Source organism: Balaenoptera musculus, chromosome 3 (assembly GCF_009873245.2).
Source record: "Balaenoptera musculus isolate JJ_BM4_2016_0621 chromosome 3, mBalMus1.pri.v3, whole genome shotgun sequence".
Classification (NCBI taxonomy): Eukaryota; Metazoa; Chordata; class Mammalia; order Artiodactyla; family Balaenopteridae; genus Balaenoptera; species Balaenoptera musculus.
The window spans coordinates 155,674,690-155,701,067 of NC_045787.1; the positions used below are offsets into that span (position 1 = coordinate 155,674,690).

Here is a 26,378-nt window from a genome sequence, read left to right on the forward strand (position 1 = left end):
ATTTTTTGTTTGGATTTTCTGGTTTTTGGATATTGAGCCACATGAGCTGTTTGTAAATTTTCGAGACTAATCCTCTGTGGGCCACATTTTTCGCAAATATTTTCTCCCATTCTGTAGGTTGTCTTTTCACTTTCTTTGTGGTTTCCTTTGCTGTGCAAAAGCTTTTGCGTTTAATTAGGTCCCATATGTTTATTTTTTTTCCATTACACTGGGAGACAGATTTAAAAAGATATTGCTGCAATTTATCTCAGGGAGTTTTCTCCCTATGTTTTCCTCTAAGAGTTTTGTAGTATCTGGTCTTACATTTAGGTCTTTAATCCATTTTGTGTTTATTTTTGTATGGTGTTAAAGAATGTTCTAGTTTCTTTTTTTTTACATGTAGCTGTCCAGTTTTCCCAGCATCATTTATTGAAGACACTGTCTTTTCTCCATTGTATAGTCTTGCCTCCTTTGTTGTAGATTAATTGACCATAGGTGCATGGGTTTATTTCTGGGTCTTTTATCCAGTTCCTTTGATCAATATTTCTGTTTTTGTGTCAGTACCATACTGTTTTGATTATGGTAGCTTTGTAGTATACTCTGAAGTCATGGAATCTGATTCCTCCAGCTCTGTTTTTCTTTCTGAAGATTGCTTTGGCTATTCGGGGTCTTTTTTGTCTCCATACAAATTATATTTATTGTGGTAAAATATGTGTAACAACAAACTTACCATCTTCTAAAAAAACTGAGGTATAATTGACTGACAATAGTATATTACTTTCAGGTGTACAACAAAATGATTCAGTATTTTTATACATTACACAATAATCATCATGATAAGTCTAGGTAACTTCTATCACCATACAAAGTTATTACAACATTATTGACTATATTCCCTATGCTTTCCATTACATCCCTGTGACTTCTTTATTTTATCAGCCAAAGTTTGTATCTTAGTCTCACTCACCTATTTCATTCATTCCCCTACCCCCTCCTTCTGGCAGCCATGAGTCTATTCTCTGTAGTATCTATGAGTCTCTTTCTGTTTTGTCATGTTTCTTCATTCATTTTGTTTTCTAGATTCCACATATAAGTAAAATCATACGGTGTTTGTGTTTCTCTATCTGACTTTCACTTAGGACAATACCCTCTAGGTCCATCCACATTGTCACAGATGGTAAGATTTCATTATTTCTTATGGCTAATATTCCATTGTGTGTGTTTGTATATATATATATATATATATATATATATATATATATATATATGCGCCACATTTTCTTTCTCCATTCACCTATCAATGGAGACTTAGGTTGCTTCCATATTTTGGCTATTGTAAATAATGCAACAATGAATTTTGGGGGGCATATATCTTTTCAAATTAGTGTTTTTATTTTCTTTGGAAAAATACCCAAAAGTAGAATTGCTGGATCGTATTTTAGTTCTATTTTTAATATTTTGAGGAACTTCCATACTCTTTTCCATAGTGGCTGCATCAATTTACATTTCCCTTTAATTCAGTAAGAATCGTACACTCTCAGAAGGGAGAGTGGGCAGGCTCATGTGAGTAGCTGCCCTGAATTCCTTTGGCAAACTGGGTCTATGGTGTGTAAAAATGTTTGGGCAGAATATTCATTGAGGAGGGGAGGGGGTTTATTGTATTGATACTTCCTGATTTTCATCCCAGCTCCACCTTCCCAAGTGGAGGAGGGATTTTAGTTCTTATTTGGTTTTTTTTTTTTTTTTTTGGCTGTGTTTGGTCTTTGTTGCTGCACGTGGGCTTTCTCTAGTTGTGGCGAGCAGGGGCTACTCTTTGTTGCGGTACACGGGCTTCTCATTGTGGTGGATTCTCTTGTTGTGGAGCATGGGCTCTAGGCGCGTGGGCTTCAGTAGTTGTGGCGCACGGGCTTAGTTGCTCCGCGGCATGTGGGATCTTCCCGGACCAGGGCTCGAACCCGTGTCCCCTGCATTGGCAGGCGGATTCTCAACCACTGCACCACCAGGGAATCCCCTTATTTGGTCTTGATCAGAAGTGTCATGGCTTCAGTGCATGAAGGGAACTTCTTATCTGCAAGGCTAATTTTACTGTAATGAGGGCATAATGAGCAAAAGGTTACATTCTGACCCCCAGAGATTCCCACCTTTTGCCACCTTTCTTTGTCTGCCTCTAGGACCCCCGTCACCACAAGATGTATGGTTTCCTGCCACCTGGCCCATGACCCCCCTTTTCTCTGCTCATATCTGGCAATCTGCCTGCTCTAACTCTTAGAAAGCACTTGCTTACACACTTGCTGCATTCCCTACACCAGCTGCTACCCCTGTTGCATCTACAGCTCAAAGCAGAGACCAGCCAGAAACAACATCTTAACAACACAAGCAAGGAGAGTGATGCTTTTCCTGCTTTTGCCTCATTTACACCACCACCTGGAAGACATGACAGAGGATCCAGGAAGGCCCAGTGGAGAAAAGAGGTCTTTTGTAAACCAGAGTAGTGCCTCCCTTACTCCATCCTGGGCTCCAGGCTCCCCTGGCCAGCAGCTAGTCTCCGGGGCTCTCTCCAAAATCCCACCACTCTGTCAACACCTGTTCCTAGGTCTCCAGGACACCCTCTGTGGGGAAAAGACCAGTGTGGATGGATCTGTTACAGAACCGTTGACTGAAACCTCCCTCCTTGGCCAGGCACAGTGATAACCACTTGCATGAGTTGTCTCGCAACAAGAGGTCCCGATAATGAATGCCGTGCTACCACTGAAAACTAACCGGAAGAATCTGGGAAGATCCAAAAGGAGGGAGGAGACACCAGTCCCTGTGTCCTAACAACCTCCCAGAATCCTCCTCACTGGAATCCATCTTGGCTGAGAGATGTGTGCCACCAGGAAGGACCCTGAGTCAAACCAAATATGGGCCAAGAAAGATGATTGTCCAGAGACAATCCAAAAACTAACCCCATTACCATACAACCCAAGACTGTGAGCCACGTGGCAGAGCAGTTCTCCTGGGTTCCCTTACCCTGCTGCTCTCAACCCAGGTGCCACTTCCCAATAAAGTCTTTTGCTTTGTCAGTACGTGTGTCTCCTCAGGCAATTCATTTCCGAGTGTTAGACAAGAGCCCACTCTTGGGCCCTGGAAGGGGGTCCCCCTTCCTGTAACAGATCTGTCCTTAGAATGCATTTCTAAAGGAACCTGGCTATTCCCTGACCCTCCTTCTCATCCCAAGTATAACTCACCTCAGTTAGGTTTCCCGGGCTACCTCTATTTCATCACCTCCTGAGGGTTGACACCACTGCCCACACTGGGAGGTGGAGGATTGAGCAGCTGAAATCAGTTCAAGACTGGATGGTGGGGGCTTCCCTGGTGGCGCAGTGGTTGAGAGTCTGCCTGCCAAGGCAGGGGACACGGGTTCGAGCCCTGGTCTGGGAGGATCCCACATGCCGCGGAGCGACTGGGCCCGTGAGCCACAATTGCTGAGCCTGCGCGTCTGGAGCCTGTGCTCCGCAACAAGAGAGACCGCGATAGTGAGAGGCCCGTGCACTGCGATGAAGAGTGGCCCCCACTTGCCGCAACTGGAGAAAGCCCTCGCACAGAAAGGAAGACCCAACACAGGCATAAATAAATAAATAAATAAATAAAATATTAAAAAAAAAAAAAAAAAGACTGGATGGTGGCCTCCGAGAAGGGGCCATCTCTAGAGGGAGGAACCAGGATAGGCCCCTGTCCTCTGCTTCCCCTTGTCCAAACCTTCCCAGTGTGGCTTTTGTTCCCCTCCCTGTCTCCTTTCCTTCTTCCCTGATTTTAGGTGCAGCAAGATGTAGAGGGATATGGAGTCCCGTGTGATTCCCCAGGATTCCTAGTTCCTGGGGAAGCCCCAGAGCCCAGCTCTACCACTAGTGACACATCTCCCATTGTGCAGCTCTGTGTATACCCACCTCTCCCAGTCCCCAGCCAGCCCTTCACCCAAGTCACTGCCCACCCACCTGCCTCAAAAAGAAAAGAGATTTAGTATTTCAGAGACTGTTGTCCAAGTTACACAGTTAGCAAGGACCAACCCAGGGCTGGACCCCAGGGCTTCTGAGTCCTTGAGGGGTGGGAGTGTGGTGGCAAAATCACTGCGGTTTCCCTCCAGACTTGCAGGGATCCTCTGTGTGCTCTGAAACCTCATGGCCTGGCTTCTAACCCAGCACTACTGCTTCCCAGCTCTGTGATCATGAGCAGCGGCCTAACCTCTCTGTGCCTGTGCCCTCATCTCTAAAGTGGGGATCATGCAAAGGGCTTGAACCAGTGATGTCAGAACAACTCAGGTCACTTGTGACCTAGAGGTGGGACCCTCTACCCTTCCCAGTGTTCCACTCTCCGCTGTTCTTGCACATCAGAGGCTCAGCCCAACATACCTGGGTACATTGCCTTCATGTGCCTGGAGGACCAGATGGTCACCTAGTCTGACAGTGAGCATCGGAACGTGGAGTCCTTGATGCCAGGGGTCCGAGACAGGAGGGAGCCTCCTGGGAGTAGAAGTGACCTGGGTGCTGGGCTGGCAGTGCTTGTTCCAGGACTACCTGCATGCCATGATGGGCTACTTCAGTGACAGCCAAGGTGAGTGATTCAGGAGGCAGCACAGCTTCCTGCTGCAGAGACCCCAGGCCTGAGGTCCAGGGCCTCTCTCCTCGCCCAGCAGGTCAGGGGGCAGCAATGCAGCCCCTGCTTGGCTGGCCAGTGCAAGTACCCTGGGGAGGGATAAGCTGTCAAGGTTGGGGTGGGGGAAGCAACCCTGAAAAATGGGCAATTCACATAAAAGCACTGTGTAGAGGGGAGGATCATAAAACAGACTCAGAGGGTTTCCAGTCATCCACGTTCAATGTCACCGAAAAGCACAAATACCAACTGCGCGTTTTGAAAGGGTCCTCAGACATTTTTAAATTTATTTTGCATGTTAAATATACATAAAACCTTTTCAAATAGTAAATATTCTCAATAAAAAAATTTTAATAGTGACAATGTGTTTGAATATGCCTCATTATTTTTGTTTTTTTAATATTTATTGGAGTATAGTTGATTTACAATGTTGTGTTAGTTTCAGGTGTACAGCAAAGTGAATCAGTTATACATATACATATATCCACTCTTTTTTTGTTTTTTCAGATTCTTTTCCCATATAGGCCATTACAGAGTATTGAGTGGAATTCCCTGTGCTACACAGCAGGGTTTTATTAGTTATCTATTTTATATATAGTAGTGTATATTTGTCAGTCCCAATCTCCCAATTTATCCCTCCCCCACCCCTTATCCCCTGGTAACCAAAAGTTTGTTTTCTACATCAGGCCTCTACTTCTGAGTTGTAAATAAGTTCGTTGGTACCTGAAAGGGTCCTCAGGCTTTGAGCAGAAAACCAGTGTGTGAGGCAGGCTGCGTGACCCCTGGGTTCTCACCCCCCCACCACCTCCCACCCTAGAGCACCCTTGATGAGGCTGGGGCCTTCCATGGTTCACGTTCTCCAGCTCATGGCCAGATTCAAGGTCCCGGCTGATGGCAGCGTCCAAGGGTTTTGTCAGTTTGCTCTGATGTGGAGGACTACATCACTTAGAGACTGATGGCTGCCATCATGTCACCCTCAACACCAAGTGCAACTAGGAGGCAACATGGCCATTGAAAAGCAAAGGAAGTCTGGTCTGGGGCATGAGTGTGTCTACCTCCTGAAGAGGTTCCTAAAGGACCAGAGCAAGCCTGGGGGTCAGACAGGTACCTGTCCCTCCAGCCTCTCATCCCAGCAGCTCACCATGTCCAAGGTCCCACCAGGTATAACAGCAGGGTTTGGGACCATCAGTGTTGAAGCGGTGCCCAGTAGAGCTGATGGCCAAGCTGCACTGCCCACTGCTTCTCCCGTGATTAGAGACTATGCATCCACAATATCAACACCTCATTCAGCAAAGGCGGAAGCACTACCCCTGTGCCTGTCTTCTGGGGATACTAGGCTGAGAACATCCCAGTGCCCACCCTGGGGCTTTACCATCTCCTGGACAGAGGCTGTCCTCCTACAGGAAGGGCTGAAAGTTAATTAATTTTGAAATTAACGTTGAGCCAGAGCACATGGCACATGAGTCTTGATTCCACATCTAGCAGCACCTGTCTACGTCTCTAGCTCTTCATTTGGAAAACGGGGGTAAATTGCATGCACCTCCACACTGGTACAAGGACCACATGAAATTTTGAAAGTGTTCAGTAAGGTGCGAAGCACCGTTCACAGGCAAAGTGACGTCATTATTGTCAATGGATGTAGCAGGACACAGGGGCTCTCTGGGGGCATCTCCCTCCCCCTCGAGTGTACAGGCACTCACCTGAGTTTACCTGAGTGCCAGTGTGAGTGTACAAGAGAGGCTGTGAGGGACTGTCTTTCTCTTGTGCCTCCTTTCAAAATGAGGCTGTGGCTCTGGGTGACCAGAACTCAGTGGATTGGAGAGCAAGCTGAGAGGTGCTGCCAGGACCTGCCCCGGAGGTGCAAACGCACCCCCTTGTCTCACTTATGGACTAGATGTTTCTGTTTACAAAATGCCTCCTTGACTGGAAGAACAGAAACATGGTGCATTTTGCTAACCCAGCTGGGCTCCATGCTGCCTCTCTCAACCTGCCTCCTCCGATATGAGTCCCAGACCCTCCTCCATTTCCCATCCTGTTGCTGGAGGCAGGTGGCATAGAGCAGCCTTAACTCAGGTCTTGTCCTGGGACTTGTAAGGGGGGGTGGGAGGGAGGTCCAACAGGGAGGGGATATATGTATACATATAGCTGATTCACTTTGTTGTACAACAGAAACTAACACAACATTGTAAAGCAACTATACCCCAATTAAAAACAAACAGACAAAACAAAACAAAAAACAGCTCCAAACATGATGGAACACCTGCTGTGCACCCTGCACCCTCAAATGTGTGTCATCTCAGCTAATCAGCCTTCCTTCATTTCCTTGTCTTTTTTTAACATCTTCTAAGCAAAACTCTTTGCTAAACTCTCGGTAGATTACAGTTTACCTCTGTGGTTAGTGAATTTCCAGAACTTCAAAGATCAGATGTATAGAAGAGTCATTTTACCAGCAGTAGAGGGTACCCGGGTGAGGCATTTCAAGCAGGTGTAAAGGGAGTCCTCAACTCACAGAAGTCTGGGGCTCCAAGGGGAGGGTGCTGGTGAGTGTGAAAACCCAGGTGCTCTGGCTTCCCAGAGCAGAAGTCCTGGGGTGCAAGTATTCGCTGCTTGGGGTTTACCCCCAGAAACCAGGAGGGGGACAGGGGCAGGGAATGCACCCTCTCATCCTGGAAGGGATCAAAGGCTGGGTACCTTTGATCAAAGCTGGGTACCCCGTGTGGCTCCTCCTGGTCCAAGGTGTGGATGGAAAGACGCTCTGGCAGGAAGCTCCAGCACCCCGCATCCCCCCTGTAGCTCTCTCTTCCCCTCCATTAACACCCTCTTCATGGGTGTGCTGCCATAAGGCAGGTTTCTCAGGATAAGGTTGCCAGGACCATGGTCACTTTAGCTTCACATCCTCACTGGCCAGGGGCCCTCATCCACTTCAACTCCTCTCTCTCCTTCTACAGCACACACGCCCCAGTGTCCCTCCTGACTGTGGACCTGGACAACTTTTAGTATTTCTTCTCTTGCCTTGTCTTTCTCTGAAGGTGAGCTAAGCAGACCTTGGAAGGTGGGGGAAGTGTGAGAGAGGCCAAGGGCTCCAGCTCAGAGAACTTTGTGGTTCCTTCCTGCTCTTAGGTGATGGTAGCCAGCACTCCCCCACAGAAGGAGGCCTGTTTACCATCTTGCTTCCTCCTTCCTCCCCTCAAAGCTCTCAAGCCAGAGCAGTGAAGACCTTGGCCAGGGAGCCTCTTATTGGTAGATGAAGCTTACCCAAAGGTTGTGAAGGGTGAGAATTTTTTTTTTTATAAATTTATTTATTTTTGGCTACATGGGTCTTCGTTGCTGTGTGCGGGCTTTCTCCAGTTGTGGCGAGCGGGGGCTACTCTTCATTGCGGTGCGTGGGCTTATTGCGGTGTCTTGTTGCAGAGCATGGGCTCTAGGCGCCCAGGCTTCAGTAGTTGTGGCACATGGGCTCAGTAGTTGTGGCTCGCAGGCTGAGTAGCTGTGGCGCACGGGCTTAGTTACTCCGCGGCATGTGGGATCTTCCAGGACCAGGGCTCAAACCCGTGTTCCCTGCATTGGCAGGCGGATTCTTCACCACTGTGCCACCAGGGAAGTCCCTCGATTAACTAGATTTTTCTGATGCCCAACTTCCTCTATTCTTTCCCCTCCTTGTGTTCTTTTGACAATATTAAAACTCAACAAACGTTGTGTTCTAGACTCAGATCATTACAATCCGGCTTCTCCTCTCCCGTTGTCCTGGCAGGACACCATGTGTGTGGTGGCCCCGAGACAGCGCAAAGCTGTACTTCTGGCCTTTCCCTCTGTTGTGTAAATTGCTCCCCTCACTCGCCCCAATCAGGATCACCAAAGCTCTTCCTATGAATTTTCAAATACCAGAAAAGGCCCAGCTGAAAACTATTATCCTGAACATGGGAATCCCTGGTCACAATTCAGGGGGTCTGTGAACCCAGATGGGGAAAATAACCTTTATTTTCACTAACTTCTAGCTGAAATTTAGCCATTCATCCCGTGATGAGTAGAGGTAGCAAAGCTCAGTGGTGGTAGCAGGACGGTTGCCTCGGTCCCCAACAGAAACCACAGGTGTTTTCGAATCACATGACAGTTGTCTCAGACACGGCCCGACTTTCCAAATGCTTGTAACTTGAGCTTCACTGCCTGGTCTCGTGGTCTCGTTTCGTGAGGCAGTAAAGAAGCATATGTGCTGTATTTCACAATTATCACAAACGATTGGGGGTTTTTTCATGGTTTTTTTCCCGAGACCACCAGAGGGCGCCATCAAGGACCTGCGGGCGGGCCCCAGGGTGAGTGCGGTGGAGGCGCAGCCAGAGACCGGCCGGAGCCTGAACCTGAGCCAGGGCGGGGTCGCAGCTGCCGGGGTCGCAGCTCTCCCGCCCGGACCCCGGCGAGGGACGCGTCCTACGGCCGGACGGCGGCCGGCGTTGGCACGAGGCCCCTGCCCCACAGCTGAAGACGGACTCCACCGGGACCGGCACCCTGGGGCAGCGCGTGAGGCTGCCGATCAGGCGACCGCAGAGTCCCGGCAGTGTGCGGGACCGGCGGTCGCCGCCGCCACCGCTGCTGCTGCTGCTGCTGTTGGGACTGGTGCGGGAGGGCGCAGCAGGTAACCGGGCGGAGAGGTGTGGGAGCCGGGGGCGGACCCCCAATCGTCCCGCAGCCTCGCGCCTGTGGCGGTGCTAGGGAGAGATCCGCCAAGAACGCGGAAGCTATTCCGGGTTTGGGGGAGGGGGCGGGATGGTGAATTGGAGAGCTGATCCAAGATCGCAGGGATCGCTGAGCCCCGGGCTAGGCAGGGCCCCTGTTTTGCCGCCTCCCATTTCAGACCCCTGATCGGACTGAGCGGCCAAGAGGGTGGGGACCCCGGGGGGCTGGCGGGGCGCGGGGGCTGGTAGTAACCAGCCGACGCCACAGCTTCCTGGGGGTCCCTTGGCCTCTCTGGAGGACGCCGATCGCGCTCGGCTCCCAGGGCTGGGTCCTCCAGGAAGGCCCTGGGGAAGCTCCGTGGAGGCAGGAACCTGAGCGCCGCCTGCACAGCCTCTGCCTGCTAGCTCGGCGAGGCACCTGCCCATCGCTATAGGTCTCCCTGGCTCCTTGGCGAGGTTCTCTCGGGTTGCCCGGGCAGCCCCTTGTTGAGGTGGCGGGTGATGCGGAGCAACAAAGATTTTTCTGACCTAGCGGGGAATTTCCATCCTTTAGCCATTTCCGTTCTGCACGCAGAACTGCAGGGCCGGACCTCCCCCTGGATTCCCGACCGCTCCCACCGAGCACCGCCCACCCTGACCGCACAGATGCCTGAAAGTTTATTAGCACAGGCGGGGAGTGTCCACCATCATGGCAGTAATAATAGCTGATGTCCTTTATTCCAGGCTCTGTTCTAAGGGCTTCACGTCCAAGAAGCCATTTCAGCTCTCAGAACATACAAAATTTACAATTTACAGATTAAAAATAGGGCCCAGAGCGGGCGCTAGGTGGCAGCACTGGGATCCAGAGTCGGAGTTCCTAACTTTTTTGTGCTTGGACCCTGTCTCAGAATGTTTCTAATACATAAAATGACATACATAGGATTCCAAAGGAACCCAATTATGTTTTTATAAAGCTATTAAAAAATTTAACTAGAAATATAAGTTTGTGATATATAATATATGTGCTTCTAAGTTAGCACATTAAAGAATGCATTAAATAGCAACAATTCCCAGAATTTGGAAGTAGTGAGGGTAAAGCATATTTCCAGGTGTCTGCAACAACTGTCATGTGATTCGAAAACATCTGTGGCTTCTATCAGAGACCAAAGCACAGGTTCTGCTAATCCTGCTGAGCTTTGTTGCCTCCATTCAGCATGGAAGAAAGGCCAAACTTCAGCTAGAGGTTAGTGAAAATAAAGAGGTTATCTTTTCTCTCCAAGTTGAGGCTCCTGAATGCAATAGGATGCACCTTCAGGAGGATTCAGCCCTCAGCTCCCCATGGGAAACACTTGAAGGAGAATCACCCTGGATGTCTGGGCAGGAGATCAGTGGAGAGAATGGAGCCAGGGATGGGGAAGAGTTTGGCCAGTGTCCCTGGAACAGGGACCCCAGGGAAGTGGGGCTGTGAACCTGAAAACCAGGACTGGTCACACTGTGTCTCTGGGCCAAGACTGTAACCAGTCCTGGTTCTCAGGTTCACACATCCCCTGAGGATCCTTCTTACAGCTCCCCCCAGGGGTGATATAGGGGCGCATAGGCAATTCCAGTTCTGCATGGCAGGGATGGTCATGGGTGTGTGTGCATAGACCGTGTAGCCTTGTGAGGGGAATGGTCAAGGCTGGCCCAGGGGGACAGGTCCCCAAGCCAAGGAGGGAAGGAATGGAGGGTGACCCTGGTGTGTGCCAAACTGTAGGAAAGAGATGGCACATGGCAGGGAGGTAGCTAGGCATCTCCAGCAATCCCCCTCACAAACACTCCTGGATGCCAGGCTTTCCCTGCAGGAGGTGGGGAATGAAGAAGTGGATTTCAAGGGGCAGATATCATGAGTCATGCAGCAGGGAGTTCTAAGCCTCATAGCAGCACCCTATGACAAGGATTCAATTATTATCCCCATGGTAAATATAGGGAAACTGAGGCTCAGAGAGGTTAACTGGCTACCCAGGGTCTCACAGAGTCTCACGGCTGGTTAGGATTTGGATTCCAGGCTGGCTCTGGAGCCCATGCTGCCTCAGGCAAAAACTGAGGCAGCAAGTCCTGGCCGGGTGAGAGGAGATGGCAGAACTAATCAGTGGCCCTTGGGATCAAAACTGTGTGAGAGACAGATTAAGTAGAGATAAATGATTACAAAGCTGGTTACTACAGCAAAGCTGGAATTAGGGCCTGGGGAGTGGGGGTGAGAGCAGGGTAAGGGCCGTACTCTTGGGTATCTGGCCTGGGCAACCAGCGGGCACTGAGATAGGAGCAGCATCAAGGGCAGGCTAGGGGAGGGACTGCAGAGGCCAGTCCTATAGAACTTCAAGGGCCATGACCACTGAGACTGCTTCTGGTCTCCCTCTTCCCCTTTCCACCCTCCTCCTCACGTGACTCTGCGGGCCCTTGTTACTCTGCCTCCCCCTTCCTGCACTCCATCTCAGGTTCATCTAAGCCAGGGATTCAGGGTCCCCTCCATGCTGTCCACAGCCACACCCTTTCTCTGGCCCAGACCTTGCCCTTGAACTCCAGCCCATAGGACCTGACCCAGTTTGGCCTCAAGGAGAAACTGAGGCACGAAGAGGCAATCTAGCCCTTATTTTCCTCCCCAGACTCATCTCTTGCATTTGCAGTCGTCCCTTGACCTTGGTTTTCCTGAACACACCACACTCTTTTTCAGTCCAGCCATTCCCATGTGCTAGTGCTTTTCCCTAGAGCAGTCCTCAAACCTTAGAATCACCCAGAGGGCTTGCTGAACTACAGAAAGCTAGGACCCACCCCCAGAGCTTCTGATTCAGTAGGGCCGGGGCCCAAGAATTTGCATTTCCCCAGGTGAGGCTGATGCAGCAAGTTCTGAAACTACACTAGACTCACGAGCCCAAAATTTTCTTCCCTCCTCACCCACCCTACTGCCTGGTAACTCACACTGGGGAGGTCTCCTTCAGGTTTCAGCCTATAAGACCTCTGACCTCAGCACCCTCCTGCCCCAGGATGCTGGGCACCTGGTACCTCCTGCTCCCCAACACTTGTCAGCCCCCACTGGCCTTACTGGATCTGCTTGTTTAATTGCTCAATTGTCCCCTTCCCTGCCAGACCTGAGCTTCCTGGAGGCTATGCCTGTCTCTCTGTCCCCACACACACTCCCACCTGGCTCAGTTGCTGGCTTGTAGTAGGTGCTCAATAGATGTTTGTCAAATGAGTAATATTGCAAGGGAAGAGGTCAGGGCCGGCACAGCTGAGCAGGTGGGCAGGGCAGAGCCAGGTAGCGCCAGGAGTGTACCTGGGCTCTCCTCCTGGCAGCACATGAGAATCACCTGGGAGTTTTCAACGCCCGCCAGTGTCCAGCCCTCCCTTACCCTCAAATCCACTAAATCCATATCAATGGCAGGACTGTCAAAGCAGTGTTGGGCAGCCGGATGGAGAACCTCTAGCAAAGCCCAGTCCTGGTTTCCCTCCTCTCTAAGTGGGAACAATCAAGACCTGCCTCACAGGAATGCAGGGAAAACACCACGAATCAATACTTGTAAAGCTCAGGAACCACGCCTGGCACCAAGGCCCAGAACTCAGCCCTGCTGGCTTTGTGCCTGGATGCTGGGGGGAGTTTCCAGCCACTCTTGTGGCAAAGGCGCCACGTCCCTCTTCCCTTTCAACGTGCCTCTCATTGTCATTCCATACTATCTCTCCCAGCGAACACAAGGATGCGTAGGATGTTTATACCTTTATAGGTATACCTTTATACCTTGAGATTCATACTTCCCTTTTCCATTTCTCCCTTGCAGAGAGTCCCTGGGGGCTGCCCTTGGTGGCCGATAGCCCGGCGGCCAGGGCAAAAGTGGTGATGGCAGAACTGGCACACCTGAAGTTGGAAAAGAAGCCGTGGCCTGCAAGTAAGATCGTGCCTGCCTGCTGAACAAGGGGTAGGATGGTGGAGGCCAGGAGCCCCCAGTCTGCAGGAGGCCGTGTGCACAGCCTGGGAATCTGGTGGACTGTCTTGGGGTGGGGGAACTCTACCAGAGTAGAGGACACAGAGGCCAGAGCCTTTGGAGGGTGTCCCAGGGGATGAGACCTGACCTCCAGCAAGCTGGCCCCGCACTCAGGCATCTTTCCCCACCCCCGACTCCAGCTCTCTCCTTCCCACGGCCACCTCTCCCTTCAGAATAGGAAAAGACTGAGACTAAGAAGATGAGGTCTCCATGCCTGTCCTTCTTCCTTATTTTCATTATCTCACTGAATGCTCTAGCACTCTGGAGCAGGTCCGTTAATTGCACCCACTTACAGATGAGGACACCAAGGCTTGGAGCTGTGAAATAACTTCCTCAAGGCCACTGGCAGTGCTACATGATTGTGGGGGGGGAAGTGACGCAGATGCAAAACAGTCTCCTGGGCAGAGTGGGAAAGGGGCTGGCCTCGTCCCTCCTCCACCACAGTCAGAGGAGGTAAAAGGCTGGGCCAAAGCGGGTGCAGGACTGCTCCTTGTCAGGGGACTGGCCACATGGACCAGTGACCAGGAAGTGGCAGTGGAGGGGGTCGGGGGTGGGAAGCTGATGATACCAACAGGCCCTGAAGCAACGATGGGCATGTAGCCACTTCCTTAGGCCATGTCACAGCAGGAGCAGATCCCCCTGGACGCCTGCTGTGTGTCCCCCACTTCCTCCTGCCATGGCCCCACAGTGCCTGGCACTGACCCCTCCCAGCCTGGCAGGTGGTATCACCTCCAAAGCCAGGAGATGGATGGCCTCCTTCAGCTTCTTTTGCCACACTCTGGGCTGCAGCCCAAGGCATGATGATCCCTCCTGGGCCCAGTTAGCAAGTGGGAGTCTAGTCCCAGCTGAGACTGTCCTCCTGGGGAAAAGATGGGAATGGGCAGGGTGTGAGCCCCTGCAGAGAGCCGGCTGGGCTCTCAAGACCATCTGGCAGGCAGAGCAGAGAGCAGTGGGATTTTCAGAGAGGAAGGGATGGCAGGCCCCTCCCTGGATACAGGGGAGGCAGTGCCTGAGTCAGCTGAGGGGGTCACAATCATGAACTTGCCCTAAAAGCAGGTCCTTGACTCTCAGGATGGGTACCAGATGCCAGGATGTAGGCCATGGTGAAGCAGTCCAGGGCAGAGCCGATGCCAGGAACCAGAGCCCTCGTGGCAGGGATGGCTAGGCCAGAGGGCTATATCCAGGCCATTCCAGACACCTTCTGGACAAGCCTGGAAAGGATTCAGAATTCAGCCCCTTCTTTCACCCCTACACCTACTACACTGAATCACACCACCATTTTATTTTTCCCCTGCATTCTTGCAGCAGCCTCAGAACACCCCAAGCATGCTTCTGCCTCAGGACCTTTGCACTGACTTTCCCCTCTGCAGACCTGGAATTCTGTCTCCCAGATCTTTACATGCTGGTTCCTTGAGTTGTTTAAGAGTTTCCTTTCTGGGAAGGCCTTCCCTGCCCATTCGATCTAAAATTTTCAACTCCTCCCCTAACATTTTGTATATCTCTGCTTTATTTTTTTCCCTCAGCACTTATCACTATCCAGCCTACCATACATTTTACTCATTTATCTTGCTTATCCTACATTCATGTAAGCTTCCTGAGAGCAGGCACTTGGGGCTCTTTGGGTTATCCCAGCATCCCCAAGGCCTCGGAGATAGCCAAACAGTAGGTGCTCAGAAAGTACTTGCTGAGTGGGGCGGCAGGGTGGGCCCTGCTGGGCCATATGATCTAGGCTGCCAGGATGAGCAGAGCTGAGCCATCTTAAATTGCAAACAGGATGGTGTCTTGGGAGGGCAGAGAGTGGAGAGATGCCATGGGGAGGGGCCTCCTCATGTGTCCTCAGCCGCTCAGTGTCACCCAGAAGTGTGTTCACTAAAGGGCGGGTGCAAGCCAAGGATCACCTCGAGAATCTGGGTGTGCAATCTGTTCCTGCCTTTCACTACTGGTGTGAGCTTTGCAGGTGGCTTTGCCTCCCTGTGGCTCAGTTTCCCCATATGTCATAGATAGGTACAATAGTACCCGCCTGATAGAGTTGTTATGAGGATGACCTGGCCAACATCTTATAAAGTGCTCAGGACAGGGCCAGCCCCTAAGTGCTTTAAAAGTGTTTTGTAAATTTTAAAATATATATATATGGATCGACTTCCCTTCATTTTAACCAAAAGTAACGGGCCACGAAAGCAGCTAACATTAATAAATAGTAACATCACATAGTAAGCAAGGTCGTGCACCTGCCCTAACAGAACGACCAGGTGTGTGTTGCTCCCTTTCCCACCGGGCCTGACCTCAGGATCACTTGCTCTTTCCTGCATTTTCCACACCTGGGGAAGAGCACATCAGCCCGTTCACGGCCTCTTTGCTTAGGTGACAGGAGTAGCAGAGTTCCTGGGCCTCTACTTCTGTGTCCCTCAGTCTTTTTTTTTTTTTTTTAATTAATTAATTTATTTATTTATTTTTGGCTGTGTTGGGTCTTCATTTCTGTGCGAGGGCTTTCTCTAGTTGCGGCAAGCGGGGGCCACTCTTCATCACGGTGCGCGGGCCTCTCACTATCGCGGCCTCTCTTGTTGCGGAGCACAGGCTCCAGACGCGCAGCCTCAGTAGTTGTGGCTCACGGGCCCAGTTGCTCCGTAGCATGTGGGATCTTCCCAGACCAGGGCTCGAACCCGTGTCCCCTGCATCGGCAGGCGGATTCTCAACCACTGTGCCACCAGGGAAGCCCTGTCCCTCAGTCTTTGGCACAGCTTTCAGAGGATGTCCTTGCTCCCAGATGGTGCATTCTCCTCTCTCTCTCTCTCTCCCTCCCCCCTCCACTACCCTCCCCCGGCCCCAGGACTCACTGGCCACCAAACTCTCAGGACCTAATGGGCTTCAGTCGAATACTATTTGTTTCCTGTAGCTGCTGTAACAGATGACCACAACTTGGTGGCTTAAAGCTACACATTTATTCTCTTACAGTTCTGGAGGTCAGAAGTCCAAAATGGGTTTCACTGGGCTGAAATCAAGGTGTTGGCAGGGCCAGCTCCCTAAAGAGGCTGTAACGGAGAATCTGTTTCCTTGCCTTTTCCAGCTTCTAGAGCTGCATTTCTTGGCACATGGTGCCTTCCTGCATCTTTCTCTGCTTTCACATCACCTTCTCCTCTGACGTCATGGACTCTCCTTCTGCCTCCCTCTTCTAAGGACACATTTAGGGCCTGCCTAGACAACCCAGGATAATCTCTCCATCTCAAGATCCTTAATTTCATCTGCAAAACTCCTGTTACCATATAAGGTAACATTCAAAGGTTCCAGGGGTATCTTGGGGGGCCATTATTCAGCCTGCCACACTATGCTTCCTGAGCTGGGGAGACAGAGGCAGGACAGGAAGCCCAGCTTGCATGGCTTCCTCCCCACCCAGGAGGCCAGCAGCTACCCAAAGACACAGGATCTTTGCCCTCCCTCACTTCCAGGGCAGGTAGAGCTGCTGCAGATCAGAGCTAAGGAGTGGGTGGGTCACCTTGACACAGAGAAACCGTAGCCTCTGTTCTCCCCAACGCCTTTGTGCCCGTTCACATCTGCCAGCACAGGAGCACGCCACACTGATCTTAACTCAATGGTGTGCAAGCAAACAGCACCGTGAGAGAGACTCCAGGCGTTTCCCAGGAGGCCCACACCAGCCCAGGCCCGATGTTAACCCTTCACTCAAACACTCTTAACATTGACCCCTCTTGCCTCCCGTGAGGAGGTTTCTCCAGCCGTGAGAAGAGAACACCTCTTTCCTAAGCTTAGAAAAAGGCAGCAAACCCTGGGGAGAGAATCTGGGCTGCCCTCTTTCTAGTGCATGCCTTTGAGTGCTATACGTGGCCTCCCCTGGACCTCGGTTCCTTTATCTGTAAAATGGGGCCAACCACACTGACCTCGTAGGTTTATTGTAAAGATCAGCTGAGAGAGTGAGTGAAGAGCAGTTAAACCAGTGCAGGCACACAGTGGTCATTCCAAAAATGGCAGCTGTGATTATTGTCACTGCCATTCATGTTCTTATTTTTTGTCCAGTTCAACAAAGGCCGGAAGTAAGTGCTCACTGTGTGCCAGCTGTGCTGCTAGGCCCTGGGGAAACAGCGATGACAGAGTCGGATGTATTGCCCACCCTCATGGAGTCCACAGTTTCACAGGGAGCACAGGAAACTATTGAGACCCCTCTGAGGGACATCAGGCTGAAATCAGGAGGACTTCCTGGAGGAGGGGACACCTCACTGCAACCTGAGGGATGAGGAGACTGGCTGAGAGAAAACAGAGAGGGGAGTGCCCAGGGCAGAAGAAACAGCAGGTTCAGAGGGCCTGGGAGGAGTTTGGTGTGGCCTGAAGTAACAGGAAAGCAGTAAAAAAAGAGCTGTGAGTGTGGAGATGTGTTTGACTTCTTTCTCACTTGAATGTTCAACCATCGAGCACCTACTGTGTGCCAGAAGCTAATCTAGGTGCTGGGGAAACAGAACAATCCATACAGGAATCGCTGCCCTTAGGGAACTGACACTGCAGAGGAGAGGCAGACCATTAACAAGACAAACAAAGTGCATATTCTCTAGGAAGTGTAGTGCTATGGCGAAAAATAACACAGACAGGAGTGTTGAGGGATAAAAACTTCTGAGCAAAGAGTTTTTTTTTAAATTAGGTAAGAGAGTAAGCCAGGGATATCTCTGAGAAATGTGGCCTGAGTTTCTTAAGATACAGCGTTTGTTTTAATAGCTTGAGTCAGGACTGGCTGCTAAGTAGATTTCATCTCCAGCACCAAGTTTAACTGATGAGTTGGTGCTTTTGGAGACATAGTAGAGAGGCAGCATTTGGACTCAAAGAGAAAAGAGATTGGCTAGTAACGTCTGCTGTGGGAGCAGGAGGGAGTGGGGAATGGAGTCAAGATGCCACCAGCTTGGCAGCAGTGATTCAAGCTAAGAATGATGGCCAACCTTTCCCAGGCATGTCTGGGCAATGAATAGTTCCACATAAATTAAGCTTCTTAACAACCAACTCTTAAAAAGAAATCTTTTTAATTGTGAAATGGGAAACCAGACAATCATACTTATTAGAGATGAGTATAAAGTATGAGTAAGGAGGCCCTGAGTGAAGAAGAGCTGAGAAACTTCCTTAATGCATGAACTTCGTTCTCAGTGTTTGACTGATTCTGTCTATATTTAAACTTTTTGGATGCCCTTATTTTTTCCACTGAAATTCCCAGTTCTTGCTCTTGCTGATAACGAATTCTCTGGATAAGTCTCCACTGCCAACCCTACCCAGCACACTGACCACCACCCCCCGACCCCCACCCAGTGCAGACCCTGGCAGTCCACGTGAGCCTGAGACCAGTGTGTGTTTCCACAGGGACACACTCGCTCCACTACTACTACCTGGCCCTATCAGAGCCAGGCCCGAGCCTCCCGAAGTTTCTGGCTGTGGGCTACGTGGACGACCAGCCCTTCATCCGGTTTGACAGTCGTGTGGGCAAGGCTGAGCCCCAGGCCCCATGGATGACACCAATGGATGCCCAGTACTGGGAGACGGAGACCAAGAAGCAGGAGAAATGGGCGGAGGTGCAGCAGGTGGAGATGTGGACGGTGATGGGCTACCACAACCACAGCAGCGGTGCGTTGGGCGGACTCGCCATGCTCCTTCCTTCACGCTCTGCACACTGACCCTCGAGGCAGCCATGCCTGTCATAGGGTGTGGGGCAAGCTTCTGATACTTGGCTCTTCTCAGTCTCCTTCCCCCGACAGCCAAGCAGGGGCCTCAGGGCCTCAGAATCAGTCGGGGCTTCAGCAGCCAGCCCACAGGCCAGTGCAGCAAGCGTCCACAGGAGCAGAGGGCCCACGATACCTCCCCCTCTCCCCTTGGCTACCCAGGGTTCTGCACCTCAGCAGACTGGGAGAGGCTTTTCCCTGCCTCACGCACCACCCTCAAATCACACCGGCCCACCCCAGGTCCTCAGGATGCCATCTCAGCTTCCCCATCTCAGCAACAGCGACCTTACACCTACCACCAAGGCTGCTGCTAATTCTCAATGAAGTGCTTATGGAGCACAGCTTGTTCACACAGCACCCTCCTGCTCTGTGCCCAGACACACCCAAATGACCAGACTAAAAGCCTCGGGTCCCCAGAGGCCTCAGAAAGAGTAGATAGAAAGGACTGAGCCTGGGAAGGGCTGTGCATCAGCCCAGGGCCCCCGGGATAAGCATGGCATGACATAGTCTTAGCACTGAGGACATTATACACCCATAAGTAGTGTGGGATATGAAATAAGGATGTGTCTAATTATGAACTTGAGTGTTCGTCCCACATGAGAGGCCCAGCAGGTTTCTCAGCCCAGGCTGCTTATCAAAATTACTTGGGAGACTTTTTTTAATAAACTTATTTATTTTATTTATTTATTTTTGGATGCATTGGGTCTTCAGTTCTGCGCGCGGGCTTTCTCTCTAGTTGCAGTAAGCGGGGGCTACTCTTCACTGCGGTGCGCGGGCTTCTCATTGCATTGGCTTCTCTTGTTGCAGAGCACGGGCGTGCGGGCTTCAGTAGTTGTGGCTCACGGGCTCTGGAGTGCAGGCTCAATAGTTGTGGCGCACGGGCTTAGCTGCTCCATGGCATGTGGGATCTTCCCAGACCAGGGATCGAACCCATGTCCCCTTCATTGGCAGATGGATTTTTAACCACTGCGTCACCAGGGAAGCCCCAGTTTTTGTTTTTTTTAAATGCTGACACCCTGTCCCTCCGCCCTTTGGAGGCCCCTCTGGGTGGTGGGCTTCTCCGCGGCTCTCAGGGACTTGACGCCCCCGGCCACCACTAACCAAAGCCTTCTTACCTGCACACACAGGCATGCACAGCACTCAGCGCATGTTCGGCTGTGAGATCCAGGAAGACGGCCGCTACAGGGGCTTCTGGCAGTTTGGCTACGATGGGCAGGACCACCTGTCGCTGGACCTGGAAACCCTGAGCTGGGTGTCAGCTGAGCCCGTGGCCACGCGGACAAAGCACTGGTGGGAGACAGAGCGCTGCTACGCAGAGTACGACAAGGCCTACCTGGAAGGCCCCTGCCTTGCCTCCCTGCACAGATACCTGGAGCTGGGAGGCCAGAGATTCAGCCGGAGAGGTAAGGCCCACCCTGTGGCAATGCAGAATGGCCCCATGCTCCCATTCTCGAGAGCCATACCATTTGACAGAGAAGCCTTTGGGGGGGGGTGGTGAGGAAGTAGGCAGTGTCCCCCTGGCTCAGACAAGCCCACTGGGACCCAGAAAGATGGCCAGCTAGCCAACAGCTTTTTCCTGCAGAGGAGGAAGAAAGCGCAGACCACAGGCCTTCACTCCAAGTGAGATGGAGTGGGGAGTTCTGGAGTCTCCCCTGTCCCAGTGTGGTCTTGGAGAATAAACCCCCTTATTCTGGGCCTCATTTTGTTCATCTACAGGGCGAGTGGGTTCAACTAGGTGCTCATAAATTCCTTTTGGGGTTTAACATCCTTTGGCTCTGCTCCTTGGGAAACAGACCCCAGGCCCCAGGGGATAGCATCCCTCGCCGCTCCCTGGACCACTGGGGACTGCCAGGGAAACTGAAGCCCTTTGCCCCTCTCCTCCCTCATACCCCTCATGCTAAACATGCTCCCCAGACTCCAGGTGCATCGCAAACTTCTCCTGAACCCAGTCAGCAGGGCTGGAGACGCAAGGGCTGGGATGGACACTAGGGAAGGTGGGTGCTTTGGGGTGCCGAGGGTGAAAGCCTCGCAGCTGTGGTGGTCAGGGAGGCTGCTGGGGGTGGGGCTGATCAGAGCACCCAGCACACCGTGATGTCTGGTGATTGAGTAGTGGGATGTGAATCAGTTGAGGTAATGGGGAGGATATTCCTCAAAGGGAGGACAGGACAGATAACATCAGGAGCAGAAGATGTGATTATGAGAGCAGAGCGTGGTGGTTCAGGGCTCAGGCACTGGAGCCTAGCCTCTAGATACACATCCCAGCTCCAGGATTTGCTGGCTGTGTGACCTTGGGCACGTTACTTGCCCTCTCTGTGCCTCAGTGTCCTCATCAGTATAATGAGGATGGTAATAATACCTGCTGCCTCCCCAAAGCAAACATATTGGTGTGCGTTAAATAAGTAGTGTGGAACTCTCATTCAGCACCAGGTGTTGTCCTATGTCCTTCACCTGGTAGATTAGTCAGGATTCTCCACAGAAACAGAACCCACAGGATGCATAGAGAAAGAAAAAAAGAGATGTGTTCTAAGGAGTTGGGTCACATGACTATGGAGGTAGAGAAGTTCCAAGATCTGCAGTCAGCAAGCTGGAGACCCAGGAAGAGCTGATGTTGCAGTTCTGGTCTGAGACCAAAGGCCTGAGAACCAGGAGAACCAGTGGTGTAGTTCCACTCCGAATGCTGGAAAGTTCAAGACCCAAGAAGAGTCAGTGTTTCATTTTGAGTCTCAAGGCAGGAAAGACCAGTGTTCCAGCTCAGTAGTCAGGCTAGAGGAGCTCCCTATTACCCAGCCTCCTTGTCCCGCTCAGATCTTCAGCTCAGTGAACTGGCTCACCCACATTGCAGAAGGCAATCTGCTTTACTTAGTCCACTGATTCAAATGTTAATACCACCCAGAAACACCATCACACACCCAGAAAGATGTTTGACCAAATGCTTGGGCATCCCGTGGCCCAGGGAAGTTGATACAGAAAATGAACTATCACCCCAAATTACGTCATTTGGAACTCGAACTCTGAGCGGAAGGAATGATGAAGGAAGGCCCTGAGTGCTGGCAGAGGGTTGTGGACAAGAGTCAGACTGGGCTTCATATCCAGGATGTCCAGCTCCGGAGCCCACAGTCATAACCATTCTCATTATAGGGTCAGAGAAGTATCATCCTTCTTGCCCTCATTTAACAAACTTTTTTTTTTTAATAAATTTATTTATTTATTCATTTATTTAATTTTTGGCTGCATTGGGTCTTCACTGCTGCACGCGGGCTTTCTCTAGTTGCAGTGAGCGGGGGCTACTCTTTGTTGCAGGGCGCAGGCTTCTCATTGTGGTGGCTTCTCTTGTTGCAGAGCTCTAGGCGCACGGACTTCAGTAGTTGTGGCATACGGGCTTCAGTAGTTGTGGCTCGCGGGCTCTAGGGCGCAGGCTCAGTAGTTGTGGCGCACGGGCTTAGTTGCTCCGCGGCATGTGGGATCTTCCCCGGACCAGGGCTCAAACCCGTGTCCCCTGCATTGGCAGGCAGATTCTTAACCACTGCGCCACCAGGGAAGCCCCAGCAAACTCTTATTAGGCACCTCCTGTATGCAGGAAGTCACAGGGGCAAGTATGTCAAGTCTCTGAGAAAACCCTAGGGTCTCTGTAGGGAGAAGGGGGAGGGTCAGTCTAGGGCCCAATAGCCCCACCCAGGACCCTCCTTGGAGGTTGAGGACAGGAAGTCATATCCCCCTCATGGAAGTTCCCGGGACAGTGCCCCTCTGGAATGGTGGGCAATGGGTTGTCCCTGCTTGCAGCAGTAATTGGGTGCCTCCCCTGGAGAGAGACCCTGTCCCTATTTCCTTGCCCTCCACCCTGGAGGCTGCGGGAGGAGCCCAGGATTAAGCATGAGGGATGGGCAGAGAGCAGGCACTCACCAGCCTTCCTCGCTCCACCTCTCCCCGCAGAGCCACCCACAGTGCGGATAACAAAGCACTCGGCCAAGGATGGGGGCACCACCCTGAGGTGCTGGGCCCTGGGCTTCTATCCACACGACATCTTGCTGAGCTGGTGGCTGGGGGAGAAGGAGCTGGATTCTGAGTATGTGGAGACACGCCCCAGTGGGGACGGCACCTATCAGACGTGGGCGGCTGTGTGGGTGCCGGCGGGGGAGAAGGCCCAGTACACCTGCCACGTGCAGCACTCCAGCCTGAACCGCACGCTCACTGTGTCCTGGGGTGAGGAGCTGGGGCTTGGCCCGGAGCGGGTGAGGAGGGGCAGAGGAGGGCCCAGGGCACCTGGAGACAGTCCCATGGACTGGGATGGGGGGGGTGCCCCCTCTTCTCTGTCTTTTCTTAGAGTCCTCTCATCCTGGACTTATTGCCATGGTTATCTCCCTCATCCTGGTCTTGCTGGTGGTTGTTGGTGGTGTGATCTTGACCAAGTGCATTCAAGGTAGGTGGGGAAGAAACAAAGGAGTGGGAGGCCCTCTGGCTGGTCCAGCCTTATAGGGAAGAATGCTGTGCTCCCATCCCTGCAGCTAGAACTGTTCCCTCCTGGGGAGCAGCAACTACTGCTGAGGTCCTGCCCCCTGTCCCCCACCTGTGGAAAAGCCCAAACGTCCCCACCCCACGGCTGCACACCACCCCGAGGACCCTGCAGATCCCACAGTCAGGGGAGACCACTGGGCCTGACTTTGGAAAGGGCCCAGAGCGGGAGCGGGAGGGGGAAGGTGGGGACACACCACCCACCTCCTCTCTTGTGTTCTCTTTCCCCACAGCCAGGAATAAGGAATCTTACGAGCAAGCCCCAGGTGATTGTGGGATGGACCGGTTGGGGAGAGGAAGCCCCAGGTGTTCTCAAGCATGGCCGGGATGCCTTGGAACTCAGGATGGGGGCGGGGCATGGGGTGGGTGCCTTCCCTGGCCTCAGCCTCCCGCCCCATCCCGCCATCCTGGAGCCAGGCAGAGGGGGCAGGGAGCACTCCAGGGAGTCACCACCTGGGTTGGGGGGGGGGGCTGGGGTCACCTCCCTCCTTTCTCCCTGCAGGTGGAGAGGACCCCCATAATTCCCAAAGCCCAGCAAGAGCTGGGGCTACTCAACTCATCTGCTGACAGAAGGTCACCGTCACAGATCAAGGAGGTGTTTTGTGGGGTGTTTGGGGACCTGAAGGCCCCCTGCGCACGCTGGCTGGCTGGTGTGAAATCTGACTGTGAAGGGCCCACCCCACCCCAGCACTGAGGCGTCCTCCCCCCATCAGCCTTGTTACAAGCGGCCTGTGCCACTAAGACAGCTCTGCCATCTTCCTGAAGTCCTTTTAAAAGTCTAATTATTTCCTGTTTCGGGGATGGGGAGGAGGGCAGTAGTAATTCCTCAGATTGTTTTACACTTGACAAGTTGCAAAATGATTTCATGTTAAGTGTAAATCCCACTTGAGCCTCTCAGGCCCCCTGTGAGTTTGGCTACGTTATTCTCATTCCCGCTTCCCCAACGTGAAAACCAAGGGTCTGGGCAGTCAGGGAAGAACCAGAACAATAGTCAGAGAGCTACAGGGGCAGCACCCTTCATGCACCTGCCAGCATCAGGAAGAAATGGCTGAATGCCTGCCTCATTTATAAGTGTGTTCTTTTATATATGTCTGATCCCCTTTTGTAAAGATTAGAGTGTTGGGGCTGTGAGGGTGTAGGGGAGGCGGCAAGGGTGGGAACATGTGTATGTGAGGGTGTGTGGGTGTGTATGTGTGAGGGTGAGAGGATATAGGGTGTATGTGAGGGTGAGTGTAGGTGTGGTGAGTGGGTGTCCTTGCGTATAGGAGGAGAAGCTCAGAGAGACAGGTGCCTGGGGGCCTGTTCGTTGGTCCCAGGCAGCTGGAGGATGAGAAACAACACAGGCCATATTTTCCATTATTTCCTGTCCTTTTGAATGACTTGAATTTTTGCAATAAGCACGTGTTACTTTTACAATAAGGGAAAGACCCCTTTTCGCTGTGTCCTGTGGAAATGCTTGTGAAGGATACGTCTGGAGAAGGCCCAGCCTCACCTCTGCATTTTCAGTGGAGCAGAAACCCCATGTCTCCTCTGTGAACAAGAATCCAGTCCCACGGCCATTTGATGTGCTAAGGGGCTGGGACTCCAGAGCCCTGGCAGAGAGAGGGAGCGCTCCACTGTCATAAAGGACACAAGGCCAGACCCCTCCCAGGGCACCCTCTGCCTCCCCTTCAGCTGACCCCAAGGTGTGACAGAGACTCCTGTGGGGACTTTTGAAACCTCCGTGTCTGCAGCCCTGGGAGGTTCCGAGCCTGAGGATGTGAACGACTGTAATACTAGAAAAAGATTCAGCCTGCCCTGGTGGCTTGCAGGACCTCAGCAGTGAGCTTGTAATTATCAGATTGTCCTGAAGACGTGTCTTAAATGTCTGTCTTTCTCAGTGATGTTGTCATGTTCCATATATGCTGAGCAAACCACATACTAAGCAGGGTTCTAAGCACTTTACTGTATACTAAGCTGTTTAATCCTCAAAGCACACCTGTGCGGGAGAATTAATACTCCTGTGCTACAGGTAAGGAAACTGAGGCCCAGGGCCCCACAGCTGGTTCATGACAGAGCTGGGATGTGAGGCCAGGTAGTCTGGCCACTGCACCAAAAGTCTCAATGACAACTGTGCTGTTCTGTAAATAGGCAAGCAAGTACAGGTCTGCAATCCCTTATCTGCAATTCTGAAATCCAAGAAAACCTCCAAAAGCCAGAAGTTCCTTCCTAACTTTGTCACCATAACCTGACCTGGGGGACTTCCCTGGTGGTCCAGTGGTTAAGAATCTGCCTTCCAATGCAGGGGACATAGGCTCGATCCCTGGTCGGGGAACTAAGATCCCACATGCCGCGGGGCAACTAAGCCCATGAGCTGCAACTACTGAGACCGTGTGCCACAACTAGAGAGCCTGTGCACCACAACTAGAGAGAAGCCTGTGTGCCATGAGGAAAGATCCCATGTGCCACAACTAAGACCCAACACCGCCAAAAATAAATAAATAAATATTAAACTAAAACTAAAAAAAACAAAAAACAAAAAAACTGACCTGGGAGAGAGGTGGGAGGAAAAACAAACAAACAAAAAACCCTAAAGTGAAGTGAGGTTCTGTGCTTCCACTGCAGGGGGCGTGGGTTGGATCCCTGGTCGGGGAACTAAGATCCCACATGTTGTGTGGTGTGGCCAAAAAAAAAAAAAGTGTTATTCATGCTCTTCATTTATTCCTCTAGTGTGCCTTTTCACAATTTTCCACAGAAATGTTGATCTGGGGGATTATGGGGTGTCACCCCAGACCCCTCTGGTAGTATTAGGTAATATTCAGCATCCATACCTGGGTAGCTTTCTAAAGCCCAAAGAATTCTAAATTCTGAGATACATCTGGCCCTAAGGGTTTCGGGTAAGAGATTATGGACCTGTA

The 26,378-nt window shown here is 51.7% G+C and overlaps 1 protein-coding gene across 3 annotated transcripts; it reads left to right on the forward strand.

Moving 5' to 3' along the window:
* Positions 1-8,894: 8,894 nt before the first annotated feature.
* Positions 8,895-25,360, forward strand: LOC118892390 (H-2 class I histocompatibility antigen, Q10 alpha chain-like). Of its 3 annotated transcripts, XM_036847048.1 has the most exons (9): positions 8,895-9,238; positions 13,067-13,174; positions 18,617-18,877; positions 20,100-20,375; positions 22,903-23,172; positions 23,294-23,389; positions 23,715-23,747; positions 23,984-24,076; positions 24,902-25,360. In XM_036847048.1, the coding sequence occupies exons 2-8, from the start codon at positions 13,126-13,128 to the stop codon at positions 24,046-24,048; spliced, it is 1,050 nt and encodes a 349-aa protein (XP_036702943.1). In that variant the 5' UTR covers positions 8,895-9,238; positions 13,067-13,125; the 3' UTR covers positions 24,049-24,076; positions 24,902-25,360. The 3 variants fall into 3 exon arrangements, with proteins under 3 accessions (XP_036702943.1, XP_036702942.1, XP_036702944.1); XM_036847047.1 differs by having other exon boundaries at positions 23,984-25,360; XM_036847049.1 differs by lacking the exon at positions 8,895-9,238 and adding an exon at positions 17,297-17,635 and having other exon boundaries at positions 13,103-13,174; positions 23,984-25,360.
* The last annotated feature ends 1,018 nt before the right edge of the window (positions 25,361-26,378 follow it).